General features: G+C 59.2%; 1 protein-coding gene across 8 annotated transcripts in view; it reads right to left on the bottom strand.

Moving 5' to 3' along the window:
* Positions 1 to 26319, bottom strand: part of TSNARE1 (t-SNARE domain containing 1) — a 115009-nt gene that overhangs the window by 49636 nt on the left and 39054 nt on the right. For 7 of the 8 annotated variants that reach the window (XM_043879446.1, XM_043879452.1, XM_043879453.1 and 4 more), the window contains exons 4-10: positions 25252 to 25743; positions 19928 to 20005; positions 19153 to 19222; positions 14945 to 15035; positions 13681 to 13755; positions 13167 to 13226; positions 7060 to 7218 (exon numbers count right to left, since the gene is read on the bottom strand). In XM_043879446.1, the coding sequence (XP_043735381.1) occupies positions 7060 to 7218; positions 13167 to 13226; positions 13681 to 13755; positions 14945 to 15035; positions 19153 to 19222; positions 19928 to 20005; positions 25252 to 25743 (1025 nt within the window). The remainder of the gene's footprint in view (positions 1 to 7059; positions 7219 to 13166; positions 13227 to 13680; positions 13756 to 14944; positions 15036 to 19152; positions 19223 to 19927; positions 20006 to 25251; positions 25744 to 26319) is intronic. The other variant, XM_043879447.1, reaches the window with a different exon arrangement.

Here is a 26319-nt window from a genome sequence, read left to right as displayed (position 1 = left end):
CAAGCAGCCCCACAAACACGGTCAGGGCTGTGGCTGCGGATGGCGGCCAGGAGCTGGTGCTGGCCCGGCCATCTGGGGCCAGGGGTCGCTCCCAGGCCTCTGCCGCCTGCCCTCCATGCCCGGAGGCACGTGCATGGGGTCTGTCGAGCCAGGCGGCCGCTGCCAGGGTGCCGGCTGCTCCTGGCTGGCCCGGTCTGCCGGCGTGAGCCAAGATGCCCCCGGTGCCCCAGGAGCACAGAGCAGCCGCACCGGGGGGACCTCATGTGGGTGACCCCCCCCGTCCCCCTGGGCAGGGCGCCAAGGGCACCGCATCCCGTCTCCGGAAGGTCGTCGTCAAAGACCGCCGCCAGGGAGGTCTCCGTTCACCAGCCTCTTAGACATGGACATGACCTTTGACACTGGCACCCTTCTCGGTTCCCGGCGCCCCTCTTTGGAGAAGGGAATGGCAACCCACTCCAGTATTCTTGCCTGGAGAATCCCATGGACAGAGGAGCCTGGCGGGCTACAGTTCATGGGATCGAAGGAGTCGGACACAACTTAGCATTATCTGTATCTTTTCTTTACTTTCCCTCTTTTGAAGATGCCCGAGATTCCGATGTTGACTTTGCCCACTTCTGAGCTGACACTGAGGACCACTGAGGCCCCATGTCCCCGGGAGACCGTCCTGGGGCCCCGCTTCACCCTCAGGCCCATGACCCTCTTGAGTCGTCCAGGGATGAACCAACCACCTGCTGGAACAGACGCTCAGGCCACCTTGGAGGGAATAAGGGGAGTGGGGGTGTCCCAGGGCCCTGGGCTGCAGCCTGTCCCCACCAGCCTGGAGGCCGAGGGAGCAAGGGCGGACTCGGGGGACATCGCCCTAGCACCAGGCTGACCCGCGGGCACACCTGAGGCCTGACCCCCGACCTTGAGCCACTGTGAGGGGGTCAGCAGGGGGCACCCTCCAGGCAGAGCAAGCCAGACTGTGCGTAGAGGGTGGCAGGCAAGCCTGGGGTCAGACCCCTCCGGGATCCCCAGGCAGTAGCCTCCTAGGTGATCTCAGAGACGAACAGGCTGGCTCCAGGGCGCTGCTCAGGGATGGGAGTTCAGGGTCCCAGCACCCAGGCAGATCAACCTGTGGGCACACAGTCCCCGCCCTCCAGGAGGTCTGGGGCAGGAAGCCCTACCAGGATGGCCCAGTAGTAGAGAGCCGGCCTCGGAGGTCCCGGGGCCACGGTCCCACCCCCAGCCCCGGGCCCCCTGCTCGGCCCACGGCTCCCCCCTCCAAACCACTCCTGGAGCCTGGAGCGTGCTAGTCAGGGAAGCTGACGGTGGGCACGAGCGGCAGCGGCAGGACACAGGCAACCAGCCGGGACAGACAGTCACCGTGCTGGGCACCTGAGCAGGCTCGGCTCCTGACAGAGGGTGCCGAGGCAAAGTGTGGACATGCCAGAGCCCGACCCAGGAGCCAGGCGGAAGGCCAGGCCTCAGGCCCGTGGACTGAGCTCAAGGCCAGGCCGGTCACGGGGGGCCATGCTGGGAGCCCAGAAGCCCCCAGAGCTGCCAGGATGGAGCCCCCGGGGGCAGCCCCAGCTGTGGCACATGATTGTGGCAGGGACCGGGAGCCGTGTGCCCAGGCGTGGGCACCAGGGAGCGGGAGAGACGAAAAAAACACCTTAACTTAGTAAATGTTTAAATCATGCAATTATTATCCTGATTGCTTCTAAAACTAGAACTCATTAAAAGCTCTCACGGAATCTTCTCTCTTCTTTTACTGGCACTGAGGAATAACAGCCTTGCACAGGACATAATAAAACCTCGGTGCGTGTGTCTGTGTGTGCGTGTGTGTTCCCTCCACTTTTAACCACGAAAGGAAAGAAAATACCGCTGCATTTTTCTCTACCACGCAATCTCTTCTCATAATTAGGATCTTGGCAACCATCCACCTACAGAGACGACTGTTCCAGCTAATGGAACAGCCAAACTTTGTTTATTGATTGATTCCCATATTTATAGCTAGACACTGGCCAGATCAACCTCCCCCTGGGCTTTGGCTTTACCACACCAGCTACGGGTAGAGCGGCTAGGCCCCCTCCTCACCCCAGCCCCCTCCCTCCTCAGCCTGCCAGGTAGCCATGGCAACAGAGCAGCTGGTGGGTCAGGTGACAGAGCAGCCCAGGAGGGGGGCAGGGGCGCCAGGCCTCACAGGTGAGCTCAGGTGCGACGGGCGGGGCAGAGGGGGCCGGGGCAGTGCATGCCGTGGGCAGACCCTACTGGGAGCCCACAGGTGACTCTGGTCCGCCCCAGGTGGACCTCAGCAAGTCCGCTACACCCTGGCAGTGGCTGGGGGCACACGCCCGTCTCATTCAACCTCCTCCTACCCCTAGGGAGACCCGGCCCTGCCCTGTCCTCCAGAGAGCAAGAAGCCCCTGTGACCAGAGCTGAGTGACCAGGTGGGAGGCAGAGCTGGGCCTCGCGGGCGTGCTCCTGGGCTCTGGGCTCCGCACAGGCGGCCTCAGGGCCCTGCCACACCCTCCACCGGGAAGAGAGGGCAGAGCACCGCCGTCAGGATGGCCCTGCTCTCGAGCCGGGCACTGGCCACAGTCCCGGCTCTGCCTCACACAAGCTGCCGGGGCCCAGCCAAGTGAAGCGCCCGCTCCCAGCCTCCACCTCGGCTTCAGTAAATGTGGAGCACGGGGGTGCTTGCGCTACCAGACTTCTGTGTGGGCTGCAGATGCACATACATACAGGCAGCAGAGCCCTCTTATTAAAACACAAATCTTCTGTGGAGTCCCAACACATGAAGCTTCTCATTCCATTCAGCTGCCACCCACCCACCTTCATCCATCCACCCACCCCTCCCCCATCCATCCACCCACCCCTCCCCCATCCTCTCCAGCCATCCATCTAAACCCCATCATCCATCCCCAACCATCCATCTCCCACTATCCATTCATCCACACCCTCACCATCCATCTATCCACATCTGCCATCATCCACCCCTACCATCCATCCATTCCCCAACAATCATCCACCCCTACCATCCATCCCCCACCATCCATCCATGCCCCATCCACCTGCACCCCCACCATCCATCCACCCCCACCATCCATCCACCCCTACCATCCATCTAACCCCCATCCTCACCCATCCCCAACCACCATCCACCCCCACCATCCATCCATTCCCCCATCCATCCATCCATCCACACCCCCCAACCATCATCCACCCCTACCATCCATCCATCCACACCTCCTCCATCCACACCCCCACCATCCATCCATCCATCCATCCCCCATCCTTCCACACCCCCATCCATCCATCCATCCCCATCCATCCACACCCCCACCATCCATCCTTCCACACCCCCATCCATCCATCCATCCCCATCCATCCACACCCTAACCATCCATCCTTCCACACCCCCATCCATCCATCCATCCCCATCCATCCACACCCTAACCATCCATCCTTCCACACCCCCATCCATCCATCCATCCCCCATCCATCCACACCCTAACCATCCATCCTTCCACACCCCCATCCATCCATCCATCCCCCATCCATCCACACCCCCACCATCCATCCTTCCACACCCCCATCCATCCATCCATCCCCATCCATCCACACCCCAACCATCCATCCATCCCCCATCCATCCACACCCCCACCATCCATCCCTCTCTCCCCACCAGCCCTTTGATCTGTCTGTCCCAGAGAAAGACACTGAGTGCCCAGACAAAACCAGGCATCCTGCAGCAGCAGGAACATAGCCAGACTAAGATAGACAACACCCCTGCCTCCATGGGGCTTACAATCTCCTGCAGGAGAAGGAATAGTAACAAGATAATTAATTAAACAGCATGCTAGACAATGCAGAGAAATGAAACTTTAGATATGGAACATCTGAGCCAAAACCTGAAGATAAAAGGGAACAAGTTGCTGAGGTATCAGCAGGGTCCAGGCTCGGGGGGTGGGGTGCGGGGGAGGAGGGACACACTGGCCAGGTTCTGGTCCTGTGACCTCAGCCCCACTGTCGGGGGAGGGAGACAAGGGAGCCCACTTAGGGGGCAGCAAAAAGCCCAGGTCTGAGAGGGGGGCCACACCGCCCCAGGGCTGGAGAAGGCCAGGGAGGACGTGCCCGAGAGCCAGCCAGAGGGCAGCAGGAGTACGGGGCCATGTGGGGCCAGCAGAGTGGGGGGCAGCCTTCCAGGGATGAAGCAGGGGTCACCTGTTAGTATCTAACCAACAGCAAGTGCGCTAAAGGCCCATGAAGCGAGCCGGCTGCCGCTGTGGGGACAATGGGCAAGCCGCTGGCCAGAGGGGTCCTTGCCCCCGGGAGAAGGCCATTCTGGAGGCCCTGTCCCCGCCCTCTGGGAGGGTGGTCTCCCGGGGAAGGGGACCCGCAGGCACACCCCTGCCCCTTGGGAGCGGCCCACCCTGTCTCCCAGTCCTCAGCCCGGCCTAAGTTGCAGGGCTCATCACAGTGGACCAGGGATGCCCCACTTTGTTTGCCAAGCACCCCCAACCCACAACCTGAGTGTCCCCCAGCGGCACCGATACCCCGACCCTTGGGGCCATGGGAGTTTTGGGGTCCGAGTGCTGACCCACCTTGGACCAGCGTCAGGGAGGGGCCCTCGGGTGGGAGGCCAGAGATCAGCTGAATCAGGGCAGGAAGGAGGAGCCCTAGAGGCACCCCAGAATGTATTGTGAGCGCCCTCCCGTTGGAGCGACCCACCCGCAGGCCTGGCTTCTGCAGTCTCCGAGCTCCCCTCGGCCTGGCACAGGAGCCCAGGGCAGGGGTCGGGGTCTGCGGGGCAAGAGGGAAGAGGGCGGTGGAGACATCTCATCCACCCACAGACGGAGAGCCCCCAGGGGGCCTCAGAGGACACTTGGTGCTGCTAGGGGATGGGCTGCCCTGGGAGGTTGCATGGAGGTCCTCAAGGCGCCCATCTCCTCAAATAGCAAGACACCCTCATCTGAAACCTAACCATGCAGGTCCAGGGGCCACTGAGCCAGGCCCAGAATCAACAGAGGCCCTGGCAGCCCTCAGTCTCCTGCCCACTCACCACCTGACCCCTGGCCGGCAAGCCCCCCATTTCACAGAAGCAATGACTGGGGTGAGGAGCAAGCCCCAGGTCACCAGCCAGCTAGCGGAGACTTGGACCTAAAGTCAGGACTCAGTTTCCCCATCTGTCCACACCCCCACAGCCCAGCCAACAGGGAGGTCCCTGAGGGCAGCCCAGGGCCTCAAAGGGGCTCCGGGACCACAGGTCTCCCTCTGTCCGGCGATGCTGTGCATGCATAAACCACCTGTGTACAACGCCCCCCGGGAACTTGGGGGCAGAGTGGGTGCAGTAAGCAGTTTCCACGTGGAACACCCTGCAGCAGCCAGGGAGAGGAATGCCCCACGTGTCGTCCTGAGGCTGCTCCCTCAGCCCCTCCCCAGAGCTCTGCCCGCCCACGGCAGCCTGGCCCTGCAGACCCGGGCGGACAACCCCTGAGTAACCTGGACAGTGGGGCTCAGGTGCCCCTGGAGGGGCTGGGGCCTGCCACCCGCCCGGGACAGGCCTCTGCTGCCATAGGCAGGCACGGGGCTGGCTAGTCTCCGCCCAGGCCCGCGCTGGTATCAGGACAGCTGCAAACCTGGGGGAGGGCTGAGTGATGGCCAATGACAATCTGTCCGTTTTCCCCATTTCCAAAGAGGACAGGGGGGGAGGGGGAGGAGGGAGGGAGGGTAAGGAGGGAGGGAGGGAAGGGGAGGAGGGAGGGAAGGGGAGGAGGGAGGGAAGGGGAGGAGGCCAGGGGTGCTGACCCCAACCCCAGCCCATCACCCTCCAGCCAAGGCCTGCTGCATACCGCGTCACCCACACACAGGTGAGGACACAGCACAACGGCGAGGTTGGCCTCAGGTCCTGTCCACGGCCCCCGTGAACCCACCATACTCACCGCTCAGACGAGGACGAGGACGGGCTGGCAGCGCCTGGGCCTCCCTAACCCCACCCCGGGGTCCCCTCCTGCAGCGTGTCAGCCATGAGAGGCCGTCAAGGCACAGGCCAACGTCCTGAGCAAACCAACCCCACGGCCCGTTGGGGCTTGGACCTCAGAGTGGAGCCTGCCCCTGCTCAGGAGCTCCCCACATTTCCGGGGGGGTCACCCCACCCACCCGTGTCCCCAAGCTGGGCCCTGCAGTGGAGTCTGCACCTATGCGCCCTGCACGCCAGGCCAAGGCCATGTCAACCCTGGAGCCCCTCATCCCACCAGGACAGGTGGCCCGACCCGTGTGCCCGAGGGTCCTCCTAAGAAGGCTTTAGTTCTGCAGCTGAAGCAGCAGCGGGTCCCTCCCGCCACAGGCCTGCCAGCCCCCTGAGCTCTCGGGAGAAGTGGGCCCCGCGTGCCAGCAGCAGGGAAGAACATCCGTGTGTCCCTGGTCCTTCCTGGACCAGCTCGGCAAGGAGGAGAGGCCTGTCTTCCAAGACGGCCCGTGCGCCTTCCTCGCAGGCTCTGCCAGGCAGAGTGGGGGCGGGCGTGGCAGTGAGGGGGCGTCCACCACCCTCAGGAGTGCAGACCTGCCCACTGCAGACACAGTGACGGGTCCTCAGCCAGTGACTCAGTTTTTTAGCCCAAGTTCCCGTTTTTCTAAAAGAAGCTGCTTCAGGGAAACTTGGTTCCAGAAACGTAGCTCCTGGGGGCTGGGGGGCAGGCAGGCCCCCAGTACCTTCTCCTGCAGGTAAAACCAAGGCCCAGAGGGAGGAGGGAACACACACTCAGGGGCTCGGGGCCACCACCAAGAGAACCAAACATCCTGAGAGCCCCATTCTAATAAATGCACTTCCCACAACAGGAGACAGGCCCCGGTGCACACTCACTCACTGGCTCGCACACTCACCTGCACACCTGTTCCTGCACATCCACTCATACACTCGCACACCCACTCAGGGGCCTGCACACCTCCGGCAGCTGTCACAGACCACACCTGGCTAGGGAAATGTCTGGCAGCATGTATTACACATGTGCAAACTAGGGGAAAAAACAAGCCGCCCCCCTGCCCCAACTCGCGCATGTATGCACGCAGCCGCACCTCAATCTGCAGGATGGCCTCCTCGCGCAGCCGGATGGCCTCCAGGTCCTCCTCGGTGATCTCAGGAAGCAGCGCCTGCTCGTGGCCCGGCCACATACCATCGCCCCCGTTGAAGATCTTCTCATCGTCAGCCAGCTCAGCAAAGGCGGCCTGGGGGCTCTGCCAAGACACAGACCACTGTTACCACACAGCCTACTGCTGCCGGGCCAGGCCTGCACCGGGCACCCGGAGCCCCCAGCCAGGCCCTGCAGGGGCCAGGCCCCAGCCTTGTCAGTCGGGGCTGCCCCACAGGGCCGCGGGTGCTGGGGCCACCGTGATGGGGGGCAGACACCGGGCCCCGTCCGTGGCCTGAGCGCCCAGCTCGGGCCGTCCCAGGCCTGGCTGCAGTGGGCCCCAGCAGGGTGGGCATGCGCCCCATGGTCACAGGGGGAGTGTCCACATGCAGCTGTCCTCCTCCCAGAGCCAGCGCACTCCCTCCAGACCACGTGTTCACCTCATCCCCAGAGCCAGGGAGGCCTTTACATAAATAAACACGTGGATGGATTGATATAAAATAAAAGATCTAAAAACTCTGTTGACGAGCGCTCCTCGTCCAAGGTGGCAATTATCACCTCCCTTCCCGCTGTGGGTGGAGGAAGCGAGCGGTGCCAAGCGGGCAGCAGCAGGCGGGGGCTGGCCGGGGCCAGGCCGCGTGCCCACACCGCCTCCTCTCTGCGGCCCCAGCCCCGCCTGGGCTGCGGGGCGCATCAGGTCAGGCCTGGAAGCGGCCCCGCCAGAGGCTCAGGCCCGTTGCGCACACTCAGCCTCGGCCTTCTCCTCCGCCAGACGGGAACAGCGACCCACACCCGCGGTCCGCGGCCTGTGTCCACCGCGGGGCTGTGCTCTCCGCCCACCCCACCCCTGCCGGGCACACCCGCACTCCCCGCAAGAGGTACGGCACCTGGGGCCCCTCGCAGACGGCCCACCCTAGGCCCCTGAGGCGAGGGAACTGGGAGAGCTCAGCTCTGCTGACAGCTGTGTGACCTAGCATGTTCTTAACTTCTCCCACCCCAGCCTCCACGTCCATGTGATGGGGTTGTATCCAGAGCCATGGAAGGGTGGACGGGGATGAGAGCAAGGCCCTGACCAGGAAGCACGTGTGAAAGCCCCAGTCAGGGGCCATGGGGCGCCGGAAGTCCCCGCGCGAGTGAGTCACGGGGCACGGTGGGGGGTGGGCCCTGTGCCTGCAGGGGATCCCGAAGGTACCACCCTCCCTGCAGCAGAGGCTGCTCCAAAACAGAGCACCTGTCCCTGAGCTCCACTGATCCCAGTGGCCGGGGCACCTCCCGCGGGAAGAGCCCGAGCCGGCCACCGGGGACTGAGGCGCGGACACACCCTCTGCAGCCCTGCTGTGAGCGCAGCCTGGCCAGCAGGGGCTGGGGGCACAGCCAGGAGCACGGGCGGGCCAGCGACAGTGACTCTGACGCACGACGTGAAGTGCACAGGCGCCACGCGTGGCCACCTGGAGTCTGGTTTCAGAGAAGGCCCCAGAAAGCGAGAGGAAAGGGGCCCAGCCTCCCTGCAGGCGTGGGCGCGCGCCCTGGCTCCCACAGTACAGCTCGCCCTCCCCAAGTGGCTCAGGAGGAGGCACCAGGGAGGGAGAGGCAGCTGGCCCCGCCCAGCCCCCTCCTGAACGGATCAGAAAGCACCGTCTTCTCACAAAGCCTCGGTCTGGGTCTTGAGCTCCGAAGCCGGGATTAGGGTTTGCTGGCAGGGCGCTGGGGCCACAGCGCAGGACGCAGCCAGGGGATGGTTTTCCAGCTCGCCGGGCAGCCAACAAAGGCGGCTTTCTCTTTGCTCCAAGGCCAAGGGCTTGGGTCCTTGCTCCGACATGTCCGTTTCATGCCCACGATCCAACAATCCAATGTGACTGCTGGGTGGGGGGGGGAGGGGGGGCAAGCAGTTTCCCGTGAGAAGAGATGGAGCCCAGTGAGCGGCCAGGCAGGACCCAGGGCTCTCAGGGACTCTGGGAAACAGGCCACTGTCTCGCAAACTCTGACCCAGGGCTCCGCGTGGGAGTATCCGTGACCCTGGCGGGAGAGCAGGGGTCAGGACGAGAGCCGGTCTCACTCTTGGGAAACACAGCTTCTGTGCAGCAGCCCAGAGGCTGGTCGTCCATCCCTCCAAATAGCAAAGGCTGTGGTCAGTTGACGGACATCTCTGGGAGCTCTGCAAAGCCCGGAACAAAGGACTGGCAAGACGCTCCAATCCTTCCCTGGCCCCATGGTAAGTAACAGAGCCGCCACTGGGGGGTGGCTCTGAGAGGGACACACGACTAAGGAGGCCCCCACAGATGTCCAGGTGAGACACGGAGATGGGGCTCCGGGGACTGCACGCCGCTGATGCTGGCGCAGCACGCTGGAGCGTGTTCCCAGGGCGGGGCAGGCTCCGCCCTGCCTGGGGACAGCGGCCGGCCCAGAAGCCCAGGCGCTGCCCACCGGCTGGGCCTGACCCGGGTTGGAGGCTGAGCCAGGACCCAGTTGAGGCAGCGGCCAACACAGCCAAGGAGGTCGACCTGCTCCCAGCCACTCCAGCACTCGGCTCGGAGGAGAAGAGGTGGGCACCCTGGCTCCTGCCAGGACGACCAGCCTGCAGATGGCAGCCCCAAACCCGAGCATCAGCGCAGCGGCATCCCCAGGCTGAATCTGCAGTGTCAGCTCACCAACCACAGGCTGCGAAATTCCTGGAAATCACCTTTCATAACTTCTCAGAAGCACTGCTGGCCATTCTCTTCCCCTTTAGGAAACATTCTACTGAAATAGGGCATGAGCAGTTGAATACACAAATCACACATGGACAGGTCTGTGAGCCGTAACAAAAGGAAGACTTCTGGGTCAAGATACGGACATGCCAGGCCCCTACTCATGGCGCTGCCTCCAAGCAAGGGCTGTCTGGCTTCCCACTCTCGTTGGTTCGGCCCGGTTTGGACCTCTATGCTCTGCGCTCAGCGTGTGTCTGAGGTGTCACCAGGCCTTGCTGGCCACAGATGATCCGTTCTGCTGCCAGTCTTCCATGCACGGACTCAGCACAAATGCTCTAGGCTGGCCCTCCCCTAGGTGTCAGCTGCTGCATGTTGTGCTGTGTTCAGCGTTCTTTGACATGACTTTCCAATGGGTCCACACCTGGGAGGAGCTACAAGGCCAAGGCAGGAAGACCTTTCACTCCACAGACATGTTCAGCAGCCAGAGTAGGGGCCCCACGCACACTCCCGGCTAGCGCGTGAGATCTCCAGCTGCTCCACAGCTTCCCTGGCACGTGGCTACCTCCCGAGTTTTCAACTGTTCTTTTCAGTTGTGTTGGTGGGTGCAAGGTGTGCAGAGATGGAGCACCGTGGGTTCACTCTGCTTCCAACGACACACGCTGAGAACACGTCCATGTGTTCACCAACCATTCCAATGTTCCTTTCCAATGTGCCCACCCAAGGTGTTTGCCCTTTTATGTTTCTGAATTGTCTGTATTTATCTTATGTAAGAGACAAGATATGCAGCCATGTGCACTCACGATTTGTAAGAGATCTCTACATATTGTGGATGTAAGTCCTTTTCAGATATGCACTGTGCAAATGCCTTTGCTCATTCTGAGGGTCACCTCTTCACTCTCAGCGGTGTACAGACTTTAACAAAGTCAAGTTTACTCTTTTCTTTACAGCAAGTGCATTTTCATCTGTGCAGGAGGGTGACAGCCTCCAAGGGCAGCATCCAGACACTTCCCTGCCTTACTGTTCACATCCAGATCTGTGATCCCGGCGAGTGTTCTGAGCTGGGCGAGCTGAGCGGAAGGATCTGCAGGGGGTGGCAGCCTGGTGCCCACAGTCCTCCAGTCCCTTTCCAGGCACAGAACAATGGCCCTGGCCTGGAAGGTCCACACGGCCTGAGCCGGCTGCCGCCTGTGTGCACGTCTTGTCCTGCACGCTGCTCCCCAGCGGCTCCGACATGTACACCAGGGGGCGGTGTGTTTGGACCTGGACTTGCTGTGTGCCCAACAGGGCTTGTCCCAGCTCGGCTGTCCGCTGACCAGCATCAAGCCCTGAGCAGATCGCACCTCCCACCGTGCGGCGGCGCACCGCCCCCACCCAGGCACCCACGTATGTGTGGGTCTGTGTCTACACGCAGCTCTGCTCCACGGTCTGCTGGCTCAGCCGTCAGCAGACACCACACTGTTTTAATACCTGTAGCTCCATATTGTGTTCTGACACCTGGGAGTGTAAATCCTCCAGTTCTGTTCTTCAAAACTGTCTTCATTATTTGGGGCCCTTTATATTTCCATATACATTCTGTAATCAGCTTGACAATTTAAACACACATTCAAAACCTGCTAGGATTTTTACCTGGATTGTATTGAATGTATAGAACCATTCACTGAGAACTGACTTTTTTTTTTTTTAACTGACTTTTTTATATATCAAATTTTCCAATCTACAAATACAGCATGCCCCTCAATTATTTAATCTGTAATCTCTCTTCAGTAATGTTTTGTAGTTTTCTATACAGAGGCTTCAACAACTGGTCATAGATTTCTTCCTAGTTTTGATGCTATGATAAGTGCTATCTCTTTTTAACATTATTTCCGAATTGTCTTTTGCTGGCACCAACAATGTTTTCTTGCACATTAACATGGTAACAGAAATCCTGCTACATTCACTTATTAATTCTAAGTTTTGCCAGATTCATTCAGATTTTCTAGTTACACAATCATGTTGTCTGTGAGAGGATTTCTTCCCTCCCAGTTTCTACACCTTTTATTTCATTCTCCTGTCTTATTGCAGTGGATATTCCCTGCAGTACAATGAGAACAGAAGCAATAGTCCTGGACACCATGTCTCACCCTCACTCTCAGGAGAAAAGATTTTAATACCTCACCAGTAAGTGTGCTGCTGACTGCTGGACTTTTGAAGATACCCTTTATCAGATTAAAGGCATTCCTATCTAGTCCTCATTTGTGGAAAATTTTGCATCTCCCTAAGTGAATGTTGAATTTTACCAAATGCTCTTCCATGTCTATTGAGATGATCAAGTAGATATTCTTACTTACTGTATTAACATGATAAATTATTCTGATTATTTATGAATGTAAACCAATCTTGCACTCCTAGAATAAATCCCATTTTAGAATGGTGTATTATCTTTCTATACATTGCTAGACTTAAGTTTATCAACATTTTGGTTAGGGGACTTCCCTGGTGATCCAATGGCTAAGACTCCATGCTGCCAACGCAGTGGGCCTGGGATCAATTTCTGGTCAAGGAACTAGATCCCACACGCCACAGCTAAGACCAGTGCAGCCAGATAGAGAATTTTTTTTTAATATTTTGGTCAGAGGAGTCTTTGCTTCTAGGCTTATAAGACATCTTGTTATTTTCTTTTTTGCAAAGTCCTCATAAGAATTTGGAATTAAAGTTTACTAGCCTCATAAAGCAAGGTGAGAGGTATTCTCTTTTTATATTCTGTGTAAGTGTTTGTGTAATCTGGTATTATTTATTTCTCAAATATTTGAGAGAATTCATCACTAAAGCCATCTGGTCTGAAATTTCATTGCTAGGATGTTTTTAAATTATGGATTCCATTTCTTTAATAAATACTGCACTTTCCAGATTTTTACACATCTTGGTAAGTTACATTTTTCTTTAAAAATTTGTATGTAAGTTGTTAAATTGATAGAGATAAAGTTGTTCATAGTATCTTATTACTTTTTTCATTTTTAGAAGCTTTAACAATATATGTATTTTCATTCTTGATACTAGTAATTTAGAACTTTATTTTATTACTCATTGTAAAGAACCAACTTTTGACTTTGTTGAATTTGTCTATTGTGCATCTATTTTATATTTCATTGATTTCTGCTTTTTCCTATGTATTTTCTTTGGATTTAATTTTTTGTTGTTATTCTAGCTACTTGAGATTGGGATCACTGATTTTCACACCTCCTTTCTCATATACGTATTTAAATCTATGAATATTGTGCTGTACAGTAAGACCTTGGTCGTTCCTGCCCTTCCCCGGAGTCCGAAGGGCACAGATTCCATGCTGTCCCCTGACGCCCACTGACCACAGGAAACACTCAGCACCCACCTGCTGCTTGCCACCCCTCTGCGCTGTGGGAAGCAGTGCTCTGGACTTCTCTGCAATTTTCTGTAGGATAAAGTACAAGAGGAGGAAGGTGGGGAGGACAGAAAAAGTGGGGACGAGAGAAGAAATGGTCAGATAAACACAAAGTTCTGGACAACAACCAACAGCGAAGCACAACTTCAGCTCCGAGAGAACGGAGCTGCCCGAGGACTCTGGAAAACCGGGAGCCTGGCTGGGTGTCCCTGGGGGACAACCTGCTGGACAGTCTCTTCCCACACACTTGGGCGGGGGCGCAGGGACAGAGACACCTGTCCTCCCACCTCCAGGGGGCTCTTGCGAGGACGCTCTGGGGCAGCACCCCAGAGGAAAACGTCCCTCACTGCACACATACTAAGGTCACACCAGCCGGGTCCTGGCGACTGTCAAAGGTCTGCAAGGCGGCCCCCCTCGCTTTGAGGGATGGGACTGTCCCAGGCTGGCCCAGGGTGGGTGCTCAAGGCACCTGCGGGGGACTCACCTTCTGCACCACTCCATAGCGCTGGACGGCATCTGACAGCTGAGTTTTCAGGCGGTCTAGCTGAAGACGCTCCTGCTGCAGAGACAGTGGAGCTTCAACAGTCAGCAAAGGCCGCATCCCGTCCCAGCCACGCCTCCATCCCTGGGCATGCTCCTGGGCTCCTCCCGGCCCGCCTGGCACCTGCACCACATCCGGCCCCAGCCTCGCAGGCATCTCTACTCCCCCCGTCATCAGAGCTGGGCTCACCCCACCTACTTTACCACCACCGCCATCCCCTCAAAGGCCAGCAAAGGCTCCAGGGGCACAGCCAGCATCACCACGGACACCATCTCCACCTAATCCACACACACACACCACACACACACACACACACACACACACACACACACACACACACACGCCATCTGCACTGACCACGAGGCCTGCAGCTCTCACGTGCTATGCCTGTCTGGTCCCCAGAACAAACCACTCTGGGGAGAGGTGTTACGACCCCCACTGACAGCACAGGAGGTCTCAGGCCCAAGCTGAAGGTCACGTGGCAGGTGGAGCCGAGCCCTGAAGCACCTAACCGCAGCTGAGGCTGTGTCTCACGCCCACATCAGAACTGCAGGCAGCAAACCAGTCATCTGCCCCCCAGCACCTCAGCACTCACACACGGCCTCTGTCCTCCCGTTGGAATGAGACCTCGTCTCCTGCTCACCTCTGCACCCAGTTTCAGAATGAAGCCTGGCACAGAGCCAGTGCTCAGGACATACAGACGAACGAGGGAACAGGCAGGCCCTAGATCCTGGCACCGCCGGGCCACCAGGAGCCCCCACCCTCTTCTCAGCAGGCAGCATCGGCACCACTGGAGCCGTGTCAGTCCCAGGCCCTGGGACCAGGACTCAGACACAGGCTCCTGGGCCCCTCCTGCCCAAGCAACTCCCATCAGCTCCGGGGAGGGCTGCGACACTCCGCAGGCCCTGCATCTCCAGTCCCAAACCCAGCCTTCCCCATCAGCACGCACCCCACGCGAGCCCATGGGCAGGAAGGAGCTGCAGGGGCAGCAGCAGGCCAGCCACGGTCGGTGAGACCAGCGCAGCAAGGCCTGCCCTCTGAGGGTGTGTGGCCTGGGGCCACCGGGCACCCACACCGCTGTCCAGCCTGCACTGGTGCCCAGCGAATGGTGGAATCTGCGCTCTCTGCCCGAGTGGCCGCGTGTTTGGCGTCCGTTACCCCACCCTGTGCCCAGGCCCCCGCCGCCCTCCGGTCCCCGGGAACGTACCTGGGGGCAGCCCCGCAGGAGCTCGGCCGTCTGCTTCAAGGCGCTGGCGCTGGCCGCGATCGTGCGGTTGGTCTCCTGCTGCACTGTGTGCCTGGGGGGGAGGCGGGCACGGTGGGTGCAGGGGGAGAAGACGGGGCAGGGGCAGCAGGAAAGGGGGATGACACAGCAGGCAGCAGGGTGGGCAGGGGCTCGTGGGGGGAGAGAACAACGCACAGGATGGGAGAAGCCAGGCAGAGGAAACGGAACGGACAGGAGGGAGGACACGCAGACAGGCCCAGGGAGGGGTGGACAAGGGGAAGCAACCGGAGGGGGCAGGTGAGGTGTGGAAGACATGACGCCGTAAGCTCAGGCCAGCGTCCCCAGGCCCCCAGGGCCCCTGCACACAAGCCTCAGCATCTGCACCCCCCAGGCCCAGCCACGAGCCCTCCCTCCGGAGGGACCCCTGCGGTCAGCACTGGTTGGGCCAGGAAGCAGGGTGGCAGCAGAGACAGCCCTGGGCCCAGCACTGAGGACAGCTCGTCCCTCTGGGGGCCACACTGAGAGGCCCAGCTCCAGACCCAGGAACAGGGGAGCCCGGGCCCAGGGTCTCTGCCAGACCCTAGGTTTATGACTCTGAGTGTGACCTCGGAGGGCTGAAAAGGCCAGTACCTCGCCACTCAGGACTGACCTCGGGCCCTGTGGACAGAGTGACTCTGGACAGACCCTGTCTGCAGGCGTCCTGCGGGCTCATAGGTAGGCCCAAGCGAGGGCAGGGCCCTGGCCTGGCCCCGGGGGCAGATACCAGAGAACACATCAATCAGAAGTATCCAAAGCAACTTCAGAAAAGATGGGCAGTGCTGGAGGACGTACATGCTGATGTCAGACTGCCCACAAGCTTCAGTGACTGAGACAACACAGCAGTGTCTCGGGACAGTGACGAGTGAAACGGAACCACCCCAGACACACCCGCGTGGAGAGGCCGAGTAAGTGCTGAGAAAGGTGCCGAGGTATCCAAAGGGCAGTCCCTTCGAGAAGTGGCATGATCGTATTCAAGGAGCATCAGCCTGGACTCCCACCTCACACCCTCTGTGTCCAGGGAGGGGCTCCAAGGCCGGACACACAGGCAGTCCAGGGCCCAGCGCCCCAGCCTGGCACGTCTGCAGGAGGAGGGGCGGGCTGGCTGCAGGTGGAGCCGGGGTGGGGTAGGCAGGCCATGCCAGGGGCGGCATCACACACAAAGGGGGTGATGGGCAGCAGTGGCTGTGGAGGGAGGGCTGGAGGCTCGGGTGCAGGAGCTGACCCTGAGCGGGAAGGGGCCCAGCCAGGCCTCACTGAGGAGCAGAAGGCAGGAATTCGGCATGTGGCTGGACATGGTCCAGCAGAGAGTTGAGGCCACAGGGCAGACCTCCTGCCTGGGGCTCCTTGAAGGACTATCCACTCAGCGGTCCTTCCCGAGGGGCCCAGCAGTGCCCTGGGCTGACACCAACAAGCCCCACTGTCACTGACCAGGCCACCTCAGCCAGTCTGGGAGTCCATGCTGGGGGGCGGCACAGGGCCACTCATGGTGGGCGACAGAAATGAGCAAGCCCACCTCCGTCTCATGTAAGATGAGGAAAACAGGTTCAACCCTGTGAGGCTCTTGTAGGCTCTACCTACACTTACTCAATCTGAAAGACTGTCTTCTCTTCTGTGATCAGATCCCATCTACTGAAATGCCTTTTTTTTTAATGTGGTGGCACAATGGATGATCGTGTACTCATTTTTTTTTTAATATCCTTACTTGGCGAAATAAAAAACTGGCAACTGGCAACGTGGAGAAAATACAGACTTGAAAACCCTGCACTGGTCTCAAGTCATCTGAAAATGCTAACGGTCCAGGAGATACACAGGTTCTCCCAGGGCAGGGGTCATTGAAGGCTCTGGAAGGCCAGGACCAGCGGGGTAGGCAGTCTGGTCAGGGGCCGCCCCACGGGGAGAAAGGGTAGGAGGGCTGAGGGTCCTGGGGCCGCAGCGGGGCAGGAAGGCACGGAGCAGGTTGGGGACCTGCCAGCTGAGGCTGTGGGAGAACAGGAGTGCCCAGAGAAGGGCCCAACTGCCTCTCCAGACCACCAGTGACGACACCCTCCGGCCACTGGGCCAGGGTGGGGAAAAGCACCCGCCTGAGCCCAGGGCCACCACCCCAGGGGCCCGACTCAGAAGCAGGCGGCAGCACAGGTGACACACACGTCCCGCGGCGGTTCCTGACGCTAAAGATGGAGGAGCCCAAGCAACTCAGCTCAAAGGCAAGCTCGCCAGACGGTGAGTCTGCGCCCTTGAGGGGCGTGGTCCCAGTGTGTGATAGGGGCATGCGCACCCCCAATCCCCAGCATCAAAAATGGGATCTAGAACACTATTCACTTAAATGTGATTCTACAAAACGCCTGTGGACTTGAGAGGCTGGCAGGAAACACCAAAACACTCTCACAGCGCTTCCTCCGATGTCCCAGGCGTCCAAGTTCCCACAGGGAGCATATGCTACTTCCACAATCGGAAAACAATGCAGGCTACTTCAAAAAAGAAACTCAAAGAAGAATTTACAACAGAATTGCACACAAAATCTGCCAAGGGCCCTTGGGTGCCTCGCTCTGGACTCCGAGACTGGGCAGGGTGGTCCCGGTCTGTGTGCATGGATGGACAGAAGGAAGGACGGGTAGGTGGGTGGACAGATGAGTGGGTGGGTTTTGGCCTGACTGTCCACTGAGAGGCGCAGTCTGGCCATGTGTCCAGTTTCAGCCTCAGACAGTTCCTCTGTAAAATGGGAATAACATTACCTGCCCTCCTCCTCCCCAGGATGTTGGCAGGATGCAAGGAGCCAAGGGCAGGGCTCCCCTGCCCTAAGAAAGTCCTGTTCTGCTGCTATAACCACTAACTTCAGAGCATCAAGAATCACCAGCAAAGAAAATGCTGAGCCCACAGGTGACCAGCCCAGACCTCGGAGTGCAGCCAGGCACCCGTCCGGGATCCCCCAACTGTAAGACACCCTGCGAGGGGCCTGGCCAGGGGTCCCAGAGATACAGGCAGGTCAGGGCAGCTGCTGAAGGCGGGCACTTGCTGAGACCCGACAAGAGGCATCTGAAGGCACTGGTCCCTGGGGTTCCTGCTCCCCAGGACCGACCATCAAACCCGCTACCACAAGACAGGTTCTCCTCTGGGGGCCCCAGACTCCTTGGTTGGCCCCGAGCAACGATGAGGATGTTAGGGAGGGCCCACACGGCCCACAGACTACAGCGCAGCCTCCATCTCAGGAGCCCAACAGAGCAGGGGTGGCACGGGGTAGCAAAGCTGGAGGGCCACGGAACAGGACCGGGAAGGTCCTTGGGTGCAGGTCAGTGCTCGGGGGATAGGTCCTTGTGTCCCTCCACTGGGGCACCGGGCTCAGCTCTGCCCAAGCACCCAGCCTCCCCAAGACCGAGAGGCCCCGGAGCCTTCTCTGGGCTGGACAGGTTTAGGATGGAGGCCGCCTGGGAGAGAGGCCCTGGCCTCTCCCGTGGACGCCGATGCCAGGAAGAGACACGTGGTCCCGGCAGCAGCCTGTGCCCCTCCCAGCTCTTGCGATCCACCACCCACAGCGCCCCTTCCCACGCAGGATGGCTTAGGCAAAGGGGACAAGGGCTCAGACGCAGGCCTCCTCCTTAGGGGGCCCCACCCCAAGCCACGCTGGGATCACAGCCCGCAGGGCTCCAGGGTGGCCCCCAGCGTGCCCTGAGAAGGGCCTGGCAGTCTTGGCCACACTGGCCATGTTGGACCCCTGCAGAGACCTGCTTTCTCCTCCAGGGGCCCGACCCTGAGGGAGCAGAACCTCACCCCAGAGCAGCCCGACCCAGCCTGAGAGAGAGCCAGGGGCCCCCAGAGGCCTCCCCTGGCACACAGCCCCCTCCTGTCCAGCCTGCGTGCCCATCACCTGCACACTGACCTGCCAGTGGCAGCCCATGTCACGGAGGGTGCCCACGGGAGTGTTCCCGAGTGTGCGGCCCTCCGTGTGCCCTAGTGTGTTGTGTGTAAGTGTGGGGAGAGTCAGGGAGGCAAGAGGTGTGTGCGGAATGCACCCTGCGTGTCACAGGACATCGTTGAGCCCTGTGGAGTGACACCCGTGAGAGCCCACCCAGCTGTTGGGCTGGTGTGCAGAGACAGCAGTGTGCCGGGAGGCGCAGGGCACCCCGTGCACACCCACGAGCACTACACACACTCACAGGCTGTCCCGCAGCTCCTGCGTGTCACCCGGCGTCCCCAAAGACCGGAGGCTCTGCTCCAAGGAGGTCACTGCAAGAGACGGGGCCGGGGTCAGGGGCAGCCGGGGCTCCACCAGGCAGTCCCCACTCGGGTGCACCGCCCACCCTGCCTCTGCCCAGGGACGTGGGTGCTGAGGCTAAGGAGTGACCCTGCACCTGCCGGAGCCAGCAGGCCAAGGCCTCACGCCCACTACCCCACAGTCACACTCCAGCAGGGCCCAGGCCCGCGTGGGGCTCAGGGGCTCTGCGGAGCTGCCTCCAGGGGGCCTCCCTGGGTCTGGGGAGGGGGCTGCTGTCCTCCCGGGGCCAGCACTCTCTGACCTAGTGGAGCTCAGGGCTCGGGGCAAGCACTGACCCCTGCCACGAGGGCATGGGGAGCCCTCTCCAGGCCTCGTGGGGCATGGCTCTCACCCCCACTCCCAGACCCTGCTGCCCCGGCGACCTGTGAGTGGGCCCTGCTGGTCTGAGGGAGGCTCTGACACGCTGGCCCCCAAGGGCTGGGCAGGACACAGGTGTGTGATGGGGGAGGGGAGGTGGGGGCTGAGGGGGCGCCTGCCAAGGTCACGGCCCGGCCTGGGACCACAGCACTGGGCTCACCCTGCCCCCGCCTGCGGTGCTGAGTCGCCCGGGATGGGAGCGGGCACCTAACAGGCTCGCCAGCACCACACGCCGTCCTGACCCCTGCGGTACACCTGGCAGCTCGGGCGAGGACAGGGCAAGGCCCAGGCAGACTCACCGCTGGAGTTGACTTGGAAGATGTTGGCCGACGCCTCTTGGAACAGCTCCTGGAGGTCACTTGGGTCCATCTGGGTGGCTGCAAAGAGACAGGGGAGGGGGTCACACCTTCACTGTGCAGCCCGCAGGAGCCCGGGGCCACCGTGCTCAGACAGAGTCACCCCCTCCCAGCTCTGCCCCTCAGGGGTCTGGCAGAGCCTCTGAGACGGAACAGGGGCTGCAATGCTCAGCAGGGGATGGAGGGAAAGACAAAGAGGCCAAGCCCGCCCCCCAGGAAAACAGCAGCCTCAGAAACCATGGAAGCCGAAGGACCACGGAATGACACCTCTAAGTGCTGAAAGAAAGGAAAAAAATCAGTCAACCAGAATTCTATACCCAATGGAGATACATTTCAAAAACAGAGGCAAAATAAAATTGATTCTCAGACAAAAAATGCTGAGAGAAGCTCTTCCAGTTCGAAAGAGCTGCAGGAAAGGAAATGTTAACAGGAGTTCGTCAAGTCAAAGGGGCCCTGTATCTGCGGGAGGAGCTGAAGGGTGCCGTGGGTAAGCGTAATGCAAACAGAGACATTGTGTCTCGTTCCTGGTCTAGTCAGGGGGCAGCAACCACCAGGAACACCGTGTCAGCCACCGTGTGTGCAGGGGACGCAGATGGCAGCCTTGGAAGGCACTCACACACCTGGGGGAGGCAAGGCTGCTCCGTGAGGGGACACTAAAGACACCTGTCACTGACTCCAAGCCACCGCCATCAGAAACACCCGTGAGCCCACAGCGGAGGTCACACACCACACTACACTACACTCAATCACTCTGAAGAAAGGACGGAGAAGAGAGAAAAGAAACAAGAACACAGGGGAAACAAGGCAACTATCAAAGTGGCATATTCATCCCTACACACAGAGGTTTTCACGAGAGATAAGCCACCTATAGCCAGCCATGCACCACAGCCCCGCATGGCCAGCTGGGACCACGCTGGAGCGCGGGTTCAAAGCCTCTCCGTCACCCACTTCAAGTCAGGGCCAGCTCTGCTCCCACCGCTCAGTCCAAGCAGAGGCGCCAGACGGACAGAAGCAGACGCGACAGCGCGCTGGGCACAACAGGCCCAGGTCAGCTCAGCTCAGTCGCGTCCAACTCTTCACGACCCCATGGACCGCAGCATGCCAGGCCTCCCTGTCCATCACCAACTCCGAGTTTACTCAAACCCATGTCCCTTGATTCAGCAATGCCATCCAACCATCTCGTCTTCTGTCATCCCCTTCTCCTCCCGCCTTCAATCTTTCCCAGCATCAGGGTCTTTTCCAAGGAGTCAGTTCTGCTCAACAGGTGGCCAAAGTATTGGAGTTTCAGCTTCAACATCAGTCCTTCCAATGAACACCCAGGACTGATCTCCTTTAGGATAGACTGGTTGGATCTCCTTGCAGTCCAAGGGACTCTCAAGAGTCTTCTCCAACATCACAGTTCAAAAACATCAATTCTTCAGTGCTCAGCTTTCTTTATAGTCCAACTCTCACATCCATACATGACCAATGGAAAAACTACAGCTTTGACTAGACGGACCTTTGTTGGCAAAGTAATGTCTCTACTTTCTAATATGCTATCTAGCTTGGTCATAACTTTTCTTTCAAGGAGTAAGCATCTTTTAATTTCATGGCTGCAATCACCATCTGCAGGAATTTGGAGCCCCCCAAAAATAAAGTCTGACACTGCTTCCATTGTTTCCCATCTATTTGCCATGAAGTGATGGGACCAGATGCCATGATCTTAGTTTTCTGAATGCTGAGCCTCAAGCCAACTTTTTCACTCTCCTCTTTCACTTTCATTATGAGGCTCTTTACTTCTTCACTTTCTGCAATAAGGGTGGTGTCATCTGCATATCTGAGGTTATTGATATTTCTCCCGGCAATCTTCATTCCAGCTTGTGCTTCCTCCAGCCCAGCATTTCTCATGATGTACTCTGCATATAAGTTAAATAAGCAAGGTGACAATATACAGCCTTGACGTACTCCTGTTCCTATTTGGAACCAGTCTGTTTTTCCATGTCCAGTTCTAACTGTTGCTTCCTGACCTGCAATATAGATTTCTCAAGAGGCAGGTCAGGTGGTCTGGTATTCCCGCCTCTTTCAGAATTTTCCACAGTTTATTGTGATTCACACAGTCAAAGGCTTTGGCATAGTCAATTAAGCAGAAATAGATTTTTTTCTGGAACTCTCTTGCTTTTTCAATGATCCAGCGAATGTTGGCAATTTGATCTCTGGTTCCTCTGCTTTTTCTAAATCCAGCTGGAAAATCTGGAAGTTCACAGTTCACGTGTTGCTGAAGCATGGCTTGGAGAATTTTGAGCATTACTTTACTAGCTGTGTGAGATGAGTACAATTGTGCGGTAGTTTGAGCATTCTTTGGCATTGCCTTTCTTTGGGATTGGAATGAAAACTGACCTTTTCCAGTCCTGTGGCCACTGCTGAGTTTTCCACATTTGCTGGCACACTGAGTGCCCTTTCACGGCATCATCTTTCAGGATCTGAAACAGCTCAGCTGGAACCCCAGCATCTGCACTAGCCTTGCTGCAGTGATGCTTCCTAAGGCCCACGTGACTTCGCACTCCAGGAAGTCACGGCTTACACGTCGGAGGAGCGGACAGTGAGTCACACGACAGCAGCCACAAACTGGCTGCAGCAGCCACGCTGACATCAGACAGAGGGGGACTCAGGACAACAGCCCAACCAGGGACCAGGCAGACGTTACGACAGCACCGGGGACTACCAGTGAAGACGACAAAAGGTCCTCAGGGTGCGCCTCGTGTCACAGCTTGAGAAAACACAGAGCAGAGATCGCTGGAACAGAGGCTGCCGGGCGTTCCCCAGGGAGCAGATGAGCAGACGGATCAGCTGGTCGTCAGCGCTCCCCAGGAACACGACTGAGTGACGTTCCAGGACGCCCCACCCCCCCCCCCCCGCCCCGCAGCTGAGCACACGTTCTCATCAGACGCACAAGGAGCTCGCAGAGGCTGCCGACACCTCTGTCTACAAAGCAAGTCTCGATGAGCTGAACACACTGGAATCACGCACAATATATTCTCTGACCACAACAGAACTAGGAATCAATAACAGAAGGAGACCTGGAAATAGACAATTATTAGAAAAACAACACACTTCCAAATAACCATTAGTAAAGAAAAAAATTCACCAAGGAAATTAGAAAATATTGTAAACTGAATGAAAAGATAATATATATAAATGTGAGTAAATAAACTAATGCGGTGAGGATAATTTATAGCAATAAATACTTACGTTAGAAAAGAAGTCCCCAGTCAATGATCTGACAAAAACAGATTAACCCCAACACAGGAAGGAAACATTAAAGGTCAGCAGAAATCAGTTAAATTGGCACTGGTAAGCAGAGAAAATTGATGATATCAAAACCTGGTTCTTTGAAGCAATCAATAAAACTAACAGACTTGCAGCCAGATTAGTTGAGAACAAATAGAAAAGACACAAATTAGCGACAACAGGAAGGAAAGAGGAGCTCTCACTACAGGTCCTACAGGCATTCGGAGGACAGGAACTTCAGGAACAGTCGAGCCAGCAGCTCTGACAACTCAGATCAACGGGCAAGCCCCCGGAAAGACACCCAGCAACGGAGCTCACTGCAGCAGAGCAGGCAGCACAGGCCGTTAAACGGACCGTGGGTGACACTCCACTATGGATAGTGGCCACACAGTTAAGGGGAGAATAATACCAACTCTACAGAAACCCTTTCAGAAAACAGGAGGAAGAAATGATTACCCACTCACCTCAAGACTGACTTATAGTTTCTGTAATCAGACAGCAAGGGCTGAAAAAGTAGCCACACGGATTGAGCGAAACACGACAACAGGGGTGCCAGGTCATTCCGGGTTCCTCCAACGTGCCAAACTGAATGCCTACGGAACCGTGACCCCAAACCCACCAGCTCAGGCATTAATGCAGCGAGAACCACAGGGGGACAATACAGGGGCCTGGAGGATCCCTTGCCTCCAGAATCAAGACTGAGCGGCTGCACACGACGGGTCAGGAGAGGGACGCAGGGGCCAGCAGACACTGCTGGGAAGGACAAATGGACGGACAGACAGTGCAGGACGAGTCCCTGCCTGGTGCAGGCTGACAGTGCAGTAAGGACCCTCCCCCGTCAGCCCAGAGAGGCAGGAACCAGCGTGACCACCAGCAAGGACGCAGGGGCCTGAGCTCGTACAACCGCTGTGGACGACGGGGCAACAGTTTCTGACAGCTGAACTCACGCTCACATGGGACCAGCAATCCAACTCGGGAATTTATCCAAACCCCCAAGAAAGCAAGGCTGCGTGTCCACACACAGAGGTTCCCACCCCCTTCCTCAGCCGGTGAGGAGCCCACCCCCAACATGGACAGGGCACGAATGGCCAAGAGTGCCCTCCTGAGCATGGAAGGGATGAGCTATTGACACCCATACCTCCGGTCAGCCCTCGAGCACAGCAGGACAGGGAGGGAGCCGGCAGTGAAGGACAGCGGCCCGCGGACCTCACACGGCTGGGGGCACGAGCGGGCTGGCCGGTCTGGAGGGGGTAGGGCCCACCAGCCCCTGCCCCTGCCAGCCCAGCCCCAGGGCAGCAGGAGACGTGACCACAGCGGGACCAGTGCAGGAACCGGGCACCCTGCCCCTCCTGGCCGCAAGGCTGCAGCCCCGATGGCCTCACACGGCTGTCCCGCAGGGACCGCAGGCAGTCGGGACAGCACCCGTCCACATGCAGAGTGGCCCCAGTGCTCTCTGGGCGCCAGGAAGCAGGCCTGCCCTGACCCCGGCCACTGCCCCCAAGTGCTGGGCCCAATGAGAGCAATGCTCCCCCAGAAAGGCCAGGGCAGGCTCTGCCCAGGAGGATGAAGGTAACCAGGGCCTCAGGTCCCCACCTGCTCAGGCTAGTCCTCCAGGCTAGTCCAGCCCGGGCAAGGCCTCTCCTGGATGCCAAACCAGCAAGAAGGAGAGAACCGGGGAGGAACTGGGGTCAGCGCTGCTGGGACGCTGCCTGGAGGACGTATCTTTCTTGCTCTGAGTCCTAACCCGAAGGCAGGAACTCGCTGCCCTGCAGAGAGAGCTGCGTCCTGTCTGAGCCCAGCTCCCCTGTGACCCCGAGGGAGGGTCGAGCCCCTGGGTGCCCAGGGCTTAGACGGGGCCTGGCAGGCAGCGGGAGTGAAGGAGCCGAGGACGAAGTACAGAAGGATCCAGAGATCACAGGGAAGGTGGCGGTGGAGGGGGGGGTGCGGCGGCCATCGGTGGCCACGAGCTTCCTGCCAGCCAAGCTGGGCGAGGAACTCACCTCTGCACGGCTCGGGGCCGAGGCCCTCGGAGGGCAGGGCCTGGCAGGAGAAGGTCTTGGCCACGGCCTGCTCCAGCGGCGTGAGGGCCAGGGCCTGACACGGGGTGGCACGGGGCCAGGCGGCCGCCCCCGGCAGCTCGCCCAGCTTGCGCCGCACCACGGCCCGCAGGTCCCGCCACTTGTGCTTGAGGTCCACGAGGTCACGGCGGCAGTAGCCCAGCGCGTTCACCGCCTGCAGGATGCGGCTCCACACGCGGTACCTGCAGGCGGGCTCAGCCCGCGGCAGCCCGGTGCCGAACAGCAGCTGGTGGTGCTTGCTGACTTTGGCCACCAGCACCTCAGTCTCCTGCGGGCAGAAGTTGGGCTTCCTCTTCTTGGCCCGGGTGGTGCTGGCCATGTGGCCACGGGCCCTCGCAGCCGGCTCCTTCCGTGGGCCAGCGGGCAGCGAGGTGGGCTCTGGCGTCCCACTGCTGTCGGGCGCGACCCCTGGCCCTGGAAAGGCACCAAAAGGCAGGTGTTTAAGGCCCCAGCCAGGGCGGTGGCGGCTCCTGGGGAGCCTCCTCTTTGGCTTCCAGTTCAGAACAGTACTTGCTCCCACCCACAGCCCCTTCCCTGCTGGGCATCCAGAGGCCTGGGTCCAAGTCGTGGCCCTGCCGCTGCCTGGCTGGGTGCGGAGCTGCGAGGGACCTCGCTTCTGGGCCATGGTGCCCATCTGTCTCCAGAAAGGCCCACCCCGGTCCTACTGCCTCTGGCAGTCGATGTCAGGAGCAAGGAGTGAGAAGGCGGGATGGCCGTCCCATCACAAGGAGCAGGCCCTCTGGGGCCGGGGCCAGGGCCAGGGCTTGCCCGGGGACAGCAATAACCACTGACAAGCCAGATGTCCTGATCAAGAAGAAGACTTCAGGTGCCGCTGACCTCTGCCTTCCTGCCCAGCTTGCTGAGTTCTGGCCATGGCTGCCCCTCCCAGGCAGGGTCACCCTGAAGGGCACAACGAGGCCCCTACACTCCCCTGCCAGCCACCCCCCCACAAAGCAGATGCAGACTCTGGGCCCAGGGGCCACGGGAGTT

This window comes from Cervus elaphus, chromosome 21 (assembly GCF_910594005.1).
Source record: "Cervus elaphus chromosome 21, mCerEla1.1, whole genome shotgun sequence".
Taxonomy (NCBI): Eukaryota; Metazoa; Chordata; class Mammalia; order Artiodactyla; family Cervidae; genus Cervus; species Cervus elaphus.
This window is presented reverse-complemented; position numbering and strand designations above follow the sequence as displayed.